A 13,412-nucleotide genomic window follows, 5' to 3' on the forward strand; every position below is an offset into this window, starting at 1 on the left:
ACCAGTAATTTGGAGGGGGCAGAGGGGGAGCAGATGGAATGGAATAGGACAGAAGCAACTCTCCATCATTTAGACAGCAAACTGCTGTAAAAAAAGAGTAATTTTGGCAAAGAGTAAAGTCTATGCTAAAGCCCCGATCTTGCAAAGCATCTTAAGTATTCACATAAATTACAGCTTGAATAGGTTTTACCGAAGCAAATTAATCAGGACATTCAGCCTTTGTTTCCAAAAGAGGCATCTCCTCTGCTGTGGCCTCAAGGAATTCTGAGATATTCTGTGAATTGGCCTCATGCCCACAGGAGGAGTTCAGCTGGAGGCTACACATTCAGCTCTGCTTGGGCCTAAGCAAGTATAACCCCATCTCTTCCAAGGCAGAATTATCTTCTAGAAATTTCATTTGTTCAAAATGAATTGATCAGATGCACCTACCAGTTATAATGTCAGTACTCAAACAGTAAATAAGAATCACCGAACGTCCATTACTTCAAAGACCACAGTTGTTCCCAAGTGGCATCTTTAAATTTGCCTTTTTCTTAGAGAGTCATCATCAATCTTAACCAACCAACTAAAAATGACTGCGACAAAAGGCTTCAGGAAAGCGTTCAGTGTGTGGTTTTTAAATGACAGCTACTCTGTAATGTGAAGTGCTCACTACAGGACCTAGTCCGTATTTGTAAGTGGTAAATACCTTATCGAAGTGGTTATTCTGGGTAACAGCTGGCACAACTGCCCAGGAACAACTCAACTTCAGCGGTTGGCCAACACATCAGACGAAGTCCTGAACGCATTGAAATTCATGGCAAAACTCCCACTGAGGGAAGGCTTGAATTTCACCAAGACTCCCATTTCAGATTCCTGGGTTATTTTTAGGAGCGTATGATTGCCTCTTTAGGCAGTCGAGGAGAGGGAAGGATTTTATTTTTCCTTCTCTGGTAACTTCACTGGGTAAGGAAAGGTACCTCAGAAACGGGAAAGGAATTAAAAACAGCACTTGTCCAGCCAAGGCCTCTCCCTAACAACGCAAAAACACATTAAGCAACATTTTTGCAGTTAATGCAAAAACATACCCAAATTCTGATGGCATCACAGTCCCACCTTAGCACTACAGGCACAGACAGGCCAGGAGCAGTGGCAGAACAGCCACCAGCACCAGGTCTGCCCTGCAACCAACTCCTGCTGTCCTATTTGTGGAATTCAGAATATCTCACGCTCTTCAGAGGATCCCCACCAGCATACCAAAGTCCCTGGAGATTTACAAACAGGAACAGTTTTGGTTTTTTAAAGTTTTGAGTTGCATGAAGTTCCTGTTCAATCCTTTCCCGTATGCTTTACGAAGCAAGGCTGTGACACGACTAATCCCAACACTCACAGGGGAAATGGAAGCATAATTCAAAAATATGACATTAATTTAAATAAGAAAAATAATTTTAATTCTTGTTGATGTGTCTGGGATTGAAAGATTCCTTTTTGCTTAAGGAAGCAGAATAATTTTATCCCATAAATTTGTTAACAGCTTTAATATAGGAATGTTTAACCATCAGTTCTAGTAGCTGATGTTTTAGAACATTCATTCGTGTTGCCATGAATTGTTATTTTCTTCTAAAACCCTCAAGAAAAGACTTTTAGAATGCAATAAACCAACCATTTCCCAGCAGTATCCAGCATTACAGAACTGCACCCAGACTCTGACTCCATCAATGTAGATGTGAATGGAAAGAAACTCAGTTCTTAAATACATCAGATGAGATACCAAAATTCAGGAGTAGGGAATTTTCAAGTAGAGAAACACTACAAAGCTCTGAGAGCTCAGCATCTAAAAAGGCTGAATAGGACCAAGATGTTTAATCCTCCATGGTGAGAAATAATATTCCCATTCATTCATACACACAGCATTTCATATATTGCTTTAAATGTAAAACTAAAGTCAGTACAGTCACACTCAAGAGAAATAAAATTCCTGGGGAAACCCTGGTTGATCTGTGCAAGTTACACTTTGGAGTGCTGGCAGCAATCGTTTACACTTTTACTCACTATCGATTAGATAGCAGAGAAGCCTCCAGCACTTCCTAATAAAATCAAGGGCTGAATTTGTTCATTTCCTCTTCTCCCTTTCTTTTTTTTAAAAAAAAATCCTCTTGCTTTCAATATCATTACTTAATTACAAGGTGAAAGAACTGATAAAGAGCACTACTTAAAATTTTCATTGATTGAATTATTGCTTTTCAGCTGCTGACTTTATAGGTTTAATAACCATTTTCACAAAACGGCTATTTGGAAATCTTGTCAGCAGATGAAGTTCCCAAATAAATTTCCTAAATTTCCTTTTATTTTTATTTGTCTAATTCCCAGTGTGAAATTAAATACAATTAACAGAGAACTTCATTTTTGGTTTCTGCATAAGGCCTGATGTCCAGACGGCAAAAACTACTGAAGTGTTCTTCCAAGTTTCGGACAAATTAAGACGGTTTCATTGCACCCTACCGACCCTGCCAGCGATGAAGAACGTCTGCATGTCTCCCTGCAACTAAGCAGTCAAACCTGAATTACCTTCCACCAGGAGACCCTCTGGAATTCCTTCAAAGCTTGAGGCAACCAGCATCCAAGTCCAGCAAGTGTGTAAATCTCCAAAAGATCTCAGACCAAGTGAAGCGAAGCATTAAAATCACAAACTGTAACATGAAAAACCTCTCAGGGCAATACTTACCCAGGAAATGGTGATGATTTGTAAAAGCCTCTTAAATAACATGATCTCACCTTCCATTACATTTATATCAGCTTCTGGAATGGAGTTCACAGACTATCTACACATGTCAAGCCATTTTTGGAAACTTTTTTGTTGTTGTTTGTGCTTATCACAGTGACAGCACAAAGGCCTGGATAAATTAGGGCAGAATTTCTAACATCTCTGGATCCTTTCCCACTTGCTAACTTGCGATGCCTCATGACAGAGGGCTGTTTTCTCCCCTGAAGACAAAAATTCCTCATATGACATGAGTAAGACTGGAAGGATTTGTAGGTCCACTGTTGTCATCAGAAAGCGTTCTGTTTCATTACAACACAATTAGCTAAGAATAGCTCGCTATCATTCTGTTAACGGCCATCTTCAAGCTGGAAAGGGAGAAGTCTTACCATGTACAGTACTCCTGTTTCAACTGTACTTGTTGTCTGGTTGCGTGGTGCAAAGACTGAAAATAGCCGATTTATCTCTGCACTTGGGTGACACAATGGCCGAAAACAACGACTGAATCAGCAATCAGCCATTCAAAAGAGCCGAGCCATTACCACTTTACAAAAATAGACACCAATTATATTGGGTTTATATAGAAATCCAGACCTTTGCTACACTAAGATATATTAAAGAACCATCCAAAGACGAAAGTTTACAGGATTTACTTTCAGTGGTAGCTATGGCTGGTAGTATTTCCTATTCCATAGGACAAAACAAGCAATGCAGAACATCAGATACAATTTGGCAAATGTTAACCCTGCAAACGCAAATGTCAACCAACCCCTCTTCCTTATCTGTCATGTGACTGTGCTGTAGACCTCGCACACAAGAATCCTTGGACCTTAAGCAGGTAATTCAGTTCACTAACATCTCTTCCAAGTCAACCTTGCACCCGCCCATCAGTAAAACTGATGGAATCCATCTATTTCCATACTCATTAGGTTTTTCTTTTCCCACAAGATTTTTAGGATTTTAGTCTAGCAAACAGGAAATCAAACATCTACTTCTTTTTTTGTGACTTTATGCCTGCTTCCTTAGACTTGGCTTGTTTTGATTGCATCTCCATTTTACACAGATGTGAGCAGAAACGCAGACAGAACAAACACCAACCAACAATACAGGGTGCAAAAACAACATTCTAGCTTCCAGTGGCCACAGTCTTCACAAGTAAGCTATTTTTTCAATCAGAGAAGTAGTTGTGCAGGTTAACAAAACATGGATGTATTAATATGCAAGGCATAACACTCTGTTACGTGTCTACAGAAGCTGAATGCAAATCTTCAGCTTCTTGTAGTCTCCTAGTTGAAAACACACCCTTTATTTGTAGCTTGAAGCACAAGTATGTAAAATACATAAGGTTGCGTCTTTATAAGCTTGAATTTCATGTGTTGAGCAGCTGAGTAACATTTTGCACTAAAGATATGCAGTAGCTAAACCCAATAGACAAGAACTGCAAGTGAATTAAAAAAAAAAGACAAAAAAAACAACATAAAACAACAAAAAAAGAAACCCCACAGGAAAAGTTACAGAAATAGCACCTTTAAACAACAGTAAAGGAATATAAGAAGTTAAAATAATTTCTTCATGTCATCTCAATTCTGAATCTTTACTTGTCAGCTTACCTCATTACCATGCACATATCTGTGCACCTTGTCAGAGCCATTACAAACTGAACGGCCAAAGACCAACCTTCTTAAATCTTTATTTTCAGAAAAAAAAAGAAAATCAAAAATTCAGTAGTTCTTCCTTTATTGCACTCTATAAAACTTCTTGTTATAATCAAGAAGCCAATAAACAGTAATAGCTGAATATTCCTTTAAAATTTATAGTTTAACTCTTAAAATAAAATTTATATAGAAAAGATATCATTTACAACCCATTCAGTAGTAATCAATCATTATGTACTCACAAACAATATTAAATAACTTGTATGCAGCAGTTTCTTTATAGGGCAAACAGAGGGGAATATCTTCTCCTTAGCAAATATAATATTCCACTGTTTAAGAGCAATTCAAGTCAACTTTGGAGCAACTGTGATATACACAAATTTCTTTTCAGAAGCTCAAGATTCACGTAGTGTAACAAGAATATATACAACTGTGTCCAGTGCATAGCTTAACAGCAGCATGTGAAAAGTCTATTATCTTGAATTGGCACACCATTACCTACAGGGAAAGAATTTACCCAGAAAATGCAGTGTATTCAGAGAACACCAGTGAGGCACAGTAAAACAACAAGATGTAGTGTAACTAGGTATGTGAGGAATAAATAGCGGGATTTTGCTCTGGAGGTCAGCAGCTTCGAACAGTAAAGACTTCGCCCTCGAAGCCATCTTCTGAAGGAAAGGGCTCCTCCTTTCATCTGGTTAGGAAACAAAAAACTTCAAATAAGTAATCATGAACACAGACAAGAAGCAGCTCCACTGCAGCTTATGCTTCTGAGGCATTATAAATCTCTTGCCTCTGATGCAGCAACGGATGTCAGAGCACAGGCTGCAAGCGCAAATGATTTGAAGGCCAAAGAGAACAGCATTAACAAAAGGGGAGATGCATACTAGATATGAAAATGCCTAATTATATGCATACACATTTTGGTTAATGGCCACATGTGTAATATAAACATGATTACTCACATTTTAATTTGGACATACGTTATATGGCATGCTTTACACAGCTGCCTATATTTGACTCACCATCCACAACTCAAACAGAAAAAAATTAAGGATGTTTTTTCAGTAAAACATAGTCTCAGTAGTAGTTTGCTACTTGGAATGGATGTCTCTATGGTCCATCATCCCCATAGTATCCAACATAAGAAAAGTGTACTTCACAGCCCACTTTTCAGAGGCAAGGCAGATTAGACACGTAGCTGCTCCAGGCCAATGTTTACATGTAAAGAGGACAAACCAAGACCAGTGACTCCCAGACACTCAGAAGGGAAATCTCCGCTCCAAGAATGAATGACAGTTGAAAGAAAGGCATAGCAGAGGGAAGACAGGAAAAAGAAAGGAGTAGCATGAAGGAGATAGAGCTGTGTTGTCTTCAATCCCGTCTGCAACTAGCAGTATGCAATATGCACACCACTTTCAAGAAGCTCATAGATCAGGGTTTTTAAAGGCTTTCATTTACTTACTTTTCGCACAACAACATGTTCACTAGGATTGATGATTAAGGCTTCCCTTTCCTCCTCAGTTTCCATCTGAACGGTGTATTCGCTAGGTGCAGACCTGTAACTGCTTACTTCAAATCTAAAGAAAAATTAAAGAGAGGCAATGGAGCACTAAATTATCTGCGCTTTTAAAGTACCGAATTCACATAAGAAACACTATTTTGTACACTTACGTTACTGAGGGGAGGTCCCCACAAAAACCAGTAAGACTTAGTTCATGTTGTCAGGTCTTTTTCAGTCTCTATTTGCAATCTACTCCTTCAGGTGTTTTATTTACTCAGAATAATCCCCATCATCACTATCTGACTGAAGAGTGATTTTCAGATGATGGTAATGATGGACACTTTATGTAGGCAAATGGATAATGATATTTTAAATCTAAACAGTGGCTGTACTCAAGTTGCCATATGTGAGATGTTTTTCTAACTCAGGAACAAAAGAAATACCACTCACTACTGAGTCCAACATCTGAAGCCAGAAATTAAATACAGAAAAAAAAAATCCCAAAGCCCGTAACATTTACTGGATCCACAGAGTTAGACTTAAGATTTTAACACAGTTACACATGCATTTTCATTGCTTCAGGTACTTTGGACTCATAAACAGGTTCTATTATTTTTCTTGTTCTATTATTTGCTCAGAAATCTAACACCCATAGGAAAAATCTATCACAACTCTCACTAAAAATAAAAGGCAAACAAAAAATCTGACACTCCATTTCCCAGCTCTGTAATATACTTTGCATTTACTCTAGGCATAGAGTAAATGAAAACCTCACCATGCATTCGTCCAAGGGGAAGCAGAAGCAAAACATGGCTTTGGCTCTCTGAACATGTTATTTCATATCCACATAAGGGTTCAATGTACCAATCTAACTGTCACATACTTCAAAAGTATAAGGAAAGACAAAGAAGTTTTACAGACACTTTCATTTCAAAAGAAAAAAAAACCCATGTTTTACAGATAGAGGTATTTTACCTGTTACTTTGCTCCTCAGAGAGTCCAAGAGCCTCTTCTGCAGCTTCTCTCCTCCTCTTCTCTTCTGACAGTGTTTCTGTCAGCTGTGAGAGAGCCTGCTGCACTGAATCATATTGTTGCTCAGTCTCTGCAAGCCTGTGGCAAAATGAAAACTGAAATCAGTATTTTACGTACTTGAAGAATTAATTTCTTGTTCTTTGTTATTAAAGAATGTCCTTTTTTGTGACGAAGACTTCATTATAATGACATGCGTTAGATTGAAATAAAGTCACCCGTAAGTATATATCTTTACAGAAACAAACCACAAATATTACCAGATAATAGTAATAATTCAAGAACATGAATATGATTCATTTAATTCACTGTAAATCCACTTCTTTCCTTTTTTCCTCAAAATGCCTTAGAGGGATAGAAAAGCATTACTTTCACACTTACAACACAGCTGTCAGCAAAACAATATTGCTAATACATGTTCTCAGTCCTGACCTTTTGCGGAGTTCATTTAGCTCCGTGTTGTCTATTTGAGCAACAACCGCAGATCTTTCCTGAGGTGCTCCAGGGGGAACTTCTGCTCTAGTTTCATCCTAGGAAATATTAAAGGGGGAAAAAAGCCAGTCACCATTTTTCTAGTTGCTAAAAATCTTTACTTCAATTAAAGAAGTCATAAGCACCACAAAAGCAGTGGAACAAAGCACTCTTTGTGCCATTTAATCTTTCAATTTCCGGAGCTGCAATTTTCCAAACCTGTTTTCTAACAGAAAGCTGATGAAGAATACTGCCTGCGTGTGCTGCAGGACTTGAAGGATACATGTACACTGCATAACACTGCAATCTCTGAACAATGTCTGAAGCGGAAGATATGCACCTACATATCCACATAGTAATACAGCACTGACTGCAGTTTCATAAGTAATGCAGCTATTCGTGTATTTTTTACAGTTCTTCTTGATGGTGTTTATTTCCTTTTATGGAAGAGTAAGAGTTGTTTTATTTATGTATCCATATGATATTTTAGGTTATCGTATTGTTACTGAATAACCAAGGCAGCATAGAAAATCTTTTTAAAAATAAAGAGATCACAAAGGAATAAGCTTACAGATCTGGATGAAGGGTTGGCAAAGGATGCTGAACTGGTGATATAGATCTCACTTCTAAAAATATTACTCAAACACCTTGCAAAGTAATTCATAACTGATGTGAAATTATCACTAAACTTTGCTGATCCAGTGATTAGGGATCGCCCAATATCTTTGTCAGCTGTAGACCATGATGTTTCAAAACCAAAAAAAATATGTATAAACAGCTTCCTTAAATGAAAAGTCAAAAACAGCTTTACAACAATACAGACAGTTATCTTCAGCACATCATGGGCTAGCAAAAGTACTAAATCAGTACAACAAAAACTATTTACTTCATTTTTAGCATGAAAACCAGAAAAGTGTAAGCACAGAAGAAAAAAAAATATATTTCCACATACGTGTTTACCTGAACAGTGCCTTGGAAAGATGTTACTTGCATTGTCTGATATTCCCTCTCCAGTCTTATATAACGATTTTGCAAGTCAGTGTAATGAAGCTGGTTATCCCTTAGAGTCTGCGAAAGAGTCTTCAACTGGGCAGACAAGATAGCGTTCTCTTCTGTTGACTGCAAAACCTGAAAGAAATAAACATTTAAACAAATAAAAATTAGGAGTTATCTCCTCCAGAAAATTACTACAGATTTGAGACCTGCTGTTGAAAACAACTGAGTTCTAGTTTCAAAATTGCATCAACTTTTTGGCAAGGTCACAGCTTGGTAAGATTTAACTAGTTGTTTTACGAGCAGTGGAAATAATGAAACCTGAGTACTGATTTCTCTTTTATCATTACGCCCAAACCAGAAACTAAATATAAGGAAGAAATATTATACATTGAGGGTGGTGAGGCAGTGGAACAGGTTGCCCAGAGAAGTTGTAGATGCCCCATCCCTGGAAGCGTTCAAGGCCAGGTTGGATGAGGCTTTGAGCAACCTGGTGTAGTGGAGGGTTTCCCTGCCTGCAGGGGAGTTGGAACTGGATGATCTTTGAGGTTCCTTTCAACCCAAACCATTCTATGATTCTATGATTCTACGATGCCTTCCTCCCTGTGTTTGCTAAGATATCACCACCTGGCAAAAGACAGTATACCTAGTTGCTACTTCAGGACAAGGCATATAGCCAAAGAGCCTGGTGGTATAAACACGTTCACCAGGCAGTCCAGGTATGCTCAGCAGTCAAGTTTTCATCTTTTCGAAAAACAGACTGTAATTTGGGTCTCTATCCAGTAGCCAAACACTCATCTTCATTTGCAAGAGCTTGAGATTTCTACACCTGTTTCAAAGTTTGGTTAAAATCATTAAAAGTTTCTAAAATGTTTGGGTGAAGGACTTAAAACAGACACAATGTCAGAGGAAAGGTAACATAAACCTAATTTGCTTTAACTACCAAACCACACAAGAGAGATAAACATTAAGGAAATTTCCAAGATTGTTTACAAACTTTTGGGAACAAAACTGAACACAAACACACATGTGCACGCACACACACACATTCTTACTATCTTAACAGCCACAAAAGTCTTCAAAAATTTGTAAGGAAACATTTTTGAGGTATTTAAATTGGTACGAGATAGCTAAAATCTTGTTCCAGCTAAGACAGACATGTCTTTCTGTCTACAGTGAAAAATATTTTGAGTAGAAGTTCAGCAGTGCCTCAATCAATGTCTTCAGAATGCAGACTGAAATAAACGACTCTCAGCCAAATAACAAGCCAGGAAAGCCTGACAGAAAGACAATACTGACATGTAGTTTGCAATTTGTAGTCTGAGCCAACAGGGTTGTTTTGAAGAATATTTTTTAAAGCAAACTAACTTTCAATCATACAAGACACTGCCAATTTAGCAGTATTTCTATGTTGACATCAGCTCAGATTTGTATGAGCTCTTTAGGCTTGCAGCTGTTGTTCTAAATTACCTTTGAATTAATCTGTTGACAATGCAGATCCTTCTGGTGCATCTCCTGAAGACAGCGCTGCAGTTCATTTTGAAGCTGATTCTTCTCAGCTAAGACATGTTTCATTTCCTCCAGTGTATCTGCACTTCCAGCAAGGGAGGCAGTTTCTAAAACCTTTAAAAGTATTAGCATATTCAGGGTAAACTGTATAGGAGTTCTCTAAATAATATACAACTCCAACACTAAATATACATATGGACTACCTAATAATTTCCTTTTCACAAGATCATTTCCATCTCACAAGTTAACACCACATTTGCAAGAGTCTTTGTATTGAAAAAATATTTTCTCCTTAGTGTCTTCAACCTACATACTTCAATTAAAATAACAATTAAAAGTTACCATGAAAAGGCAACCCAACTTAACTTTTAATTTACAAATAGTGTGAATCAAAAAAAAAAAAAGAAAAAATTTTAAAATAATATAAAACACCTTTCAAAAATTATTTTCAAACTAGTCTTGTATGATATTCATGACTTGTAGAAGAACAGCTATTTTGTAAATTAGAATCTAAACCTGAAAGTCTATTCTGAAAAAAAACCTAAACACCCAACTTTATCACTGATTCAATAGCTTTGGCCTTCTTTATCTCTGGCAGGTCAAGATTTTGATGTTAATTTCCAATAATGGAGGGAAGTGTGCCATCTCTAATGCTTTATGGAATCTATTTTCCCATACAAACATGAAATAAAGACTCTACCACATAAAATATTCCATAACCCAACAGACTTTACTGTTCAATACCTTTTATTTGTGATTTTAATCACAGGAAATGGAGAGCATACGAGACACAAACTTGACCAACTAACATAATGTTTTTCATTAAATTAAAAGGAATACGGTTTACTTCCATTAGCACAGGAAAGACAAATAAGAATATTATTCTAAGATAACACTTTCCTTGAACCTTCAATGATAGCCTACAAAAGTAGACATCAATTGCCAGTCTCAGCTGCTGCCTTTCTAAATCTAGTATTTTGTTCCTGGCAGAAGCCAACTCCAGCTGCTTCAGGGGAAGGACAAGAACATTTCCATTAGGAACACCTCTCTCTCCCTTCTCCTCCCAGTTAGGTGCTATTCTCATCTACAGTAATTAGAGATTTATTTAGGTTCTGAAGAATTAACTTTATTAGATCTTTAATTCGTTAGCATCAAGCACAGAAATTTTGAAAACTGTTGTCAATGTAAACTACCAAGTTCTTTTTTGATCCTCTTTAAAATTGTGTCCCTGATAATAGGTTGTAGCTACAATGGTAATCCACTCATCAGCCCTCCATACTTCACTATCATATGCTGTATAGCTCTCTCTTGGGAACTAGGCTGCAAATTTAATACAATAAACTGATGGAAGTAGATTCATGCCTCCCACTACATTTAATTTCTTTACCTTGACTGGGTAATTGCTGCCAGCGGAGATCGATTTCTTAACGACCAAGTCTTGCTGCAGCTTCTGTAGTTCTGCAATCTGTCGGTCTTTCTCAGCAACTGTGGTTTGACACTGATTTCGCAGTGCCTGGGTCTCTGAGAGGAGGAGTTTTTTTTCCATTCTGAACATAAAACATTAGACTAGAAGTTAAATGATGATATACTATGTACAAGTCAATAAAAAGGATAAAGCTGTACTTACTGTTATTTCTGAAATAAATAATGGTATTTTTTAAATAGCTATATGCAAATATGGAACACTAAATGAACATTCTCAATACATACTTCAGTTTAAAAACATCTGCTGGGAAAAAAAAAAAATAAAATAGAAAACAAAGCCTGGAAACGTCACATTTACTTCGTTGGCTTGGAGACGAAAGAATTTCATTAGCTGTAAAGATACCAACATCTGTTAACACAATAAATGTTTCAGTTACCTAAAAAATAAGTTTGCGCAGCCAAGCAACTCTAGGTCGCAGCTGTGTAGAACGCTGCTCAAGATAGCTCCATCTACCCTATGCAAGTACACAAGTTTGAAGAACACCCTAGACTCAGAACATGGAAATAAACAAACATGACACATCTCCAGAAACTGCTGTCACACGCAGGCAATATCACAAAGGGCATAAAAGTAATTTAAATCCTTTTGAATTCAATTTAATATATGTTTTGAGAGTTTGGGGAAAAAATTGGAAAAAGACTGGTTTAAGTCTACAAGTTAGAATCAGGTTTGAATATTTCATGCTAACTTTCTCATATTTGCAAAGGTAAATGTGGGGAGGGCCTTTTGATCTACACCTCCTTCCCCAAAAGCTTCTAGTATAAAACAGATATTATCTTACACAGATTTTAATTAGAGATCTAGAAATGGCACTACAGACAATAAAATGCAGTAAGGCACTAGGATACCGCCTACTGGCCTCGAACTCAAACAAAATTATCTTCACTGAACTGATCATAACACGCTTTCGCACTTCAATCATCTGCACAAGTTTAAAAGCTTGAAGGAAACAGCAGTCTAACATGACCAAATCTTGATCTGCCTCCAATGACTGCCCCTCAAAAACATCTAGTGCCTTCTTTGAAGCAGATCTCATGAGGCATTCACAGAATTAGGCCCAAAGTGTCACAATATTCATTTATCACAGATGATGCAAGATGTGATCAGTGCTGAAGTGGACTCTTGAAACTACAAAAATAATGCTAAAATGTGAAATGAAGTCAATTTTCCACATGTAGTTGGGCCAAATATGCAACACCTCAGACTTCTTTTAAAAAAAGACATCTGGGGCGAAATGTTCAGCCATATCAATCATTACACTGAGAAGAATACAATACCAAGTATTGAAATAAGATTCTTAAACTGTAGTTGCATATATCCAAGTCACCAACAGAAAACACTCAATTAAGACTGCTTGAAATGTTACATAAACAAAGAGATCGTCAAATAAACAAACAAGGACAACCACAAACAAAGACAACCCTGCGGAAGTCGATTTCGCACAATACAGAAATATTCTTATCCTACTTCCTGCTAAACTATACATAGTTTTGATTTTGTGTCAGCTTTACGTCAGGTTGTGAGGTCACTGAAGAATTCTAAACAACAGCCACATGTTCTATTTTTTAATTTTAACATTTATACCTTAATCCAACAAGCTCACTCTGGTATGATGCAATCTCTCTCTCAGTTTCTGCTTGGAAGGCTTTTGTCTGATGCAACGCCTTCTCCAAATCATCAACCTTGGTCTTCAGTTTTGATATTTCAACAGTTGCAAGGCTGGCTCCTTCTTTAGCCTATGTTTAATAAACGTGATTAGTGAACTGGAACGAACTATATGACTGAAGTTTTGTTTGCGCTAGAACTCTAATTACAGAATAATGTTTTTCTCCCGTTTGTTCACATTTAACAGGATAATTACCTAAACTCCCAAAATTGTAAGCATGCCTTCTCTAGTCACACAATGTCTGCTTACCACTCACATAATTTACAAAGTTAATCTCCAGAATTCATGAATGTCTCTAAGCATTCTCTGCATAAAAAAAAAACAATTAAAAAAAAAAAATCAAAGTGATGTAGCTAATT

General features: G+C 37.2%; 1 protein-coding gene across 6 annotated transcripts in view; it reads right to left on the reverse strand.

The window, feature by feature from the left end:
- Window positions 1–3,839: 3,839 nt before the first annotated feature.
- The window catches only part of LOC104378144 (uncharacterized), a 44,381-nt gene continuing 34,808 nt past the window's right edge, over window positions 3,840–13,412 (reverse strand). For 4 of the 6 annotated variants that reach the window (XM_086614087.1, XM_086614086.1, XM_086614083.1 and 1 more), the window contains exons 23-30: window positions 12,972–13,123; window positions 11,289–11,448; window positions 9,863–10,015; window positions 8,360–8,527; window positions 7,361–7,458; window positions 6,875–7,009; window positions 5,861–5,975; window positions 3,840–5,089 (exon numbers count right to left, since the gene is read on the reverse strand). In XM_086614087.1, coding sequence (XP_086470213.1) covers window positions 4,931–5,089; window positions 5,861–5,975; window positions 6,875–7,009; window positions 7,361–7,458; window positions 8,360–8,527; window positions 9,863–10,015; window positions 11,289–11,448; window positions 12,972–13,123 — 1,140 coding nt within the window. In that variant the 3' untranslated portion in view covers window positions 3,840–4,930. Of the gene's footprint in view, window positions 5,090–5,860; window positions 5,976–6,874; window positions 7,010–7,360; window positions 7,459–8,359; window positions 8,528–9,862; window positions 10,016–11,288; window positions 11,449–12,971; window positions 13,124–13,302; window positions 13,360–13,412 lie in introns of those variants that run through there. The other 2 variants (XM_086614089.1, XM_086614088.1) reach the window with 2 other exon arrangements.

Source organism: Tauraco erythrolophus, chromosome 6, assembly GCF_009769465.1.
Source record: "Tauraco erythrolophus isolate bTauEry1 chromosome 6, bTauEry1.pri, whole genome shotgun sequence".
In the NCBI taxonomy this organism is placed as follows: Eukaryota; Metazoa; Chordata; class Aves; order Musophagiformes; family Musophagidae; genus Tauraco; species Tauraco erythrolophus.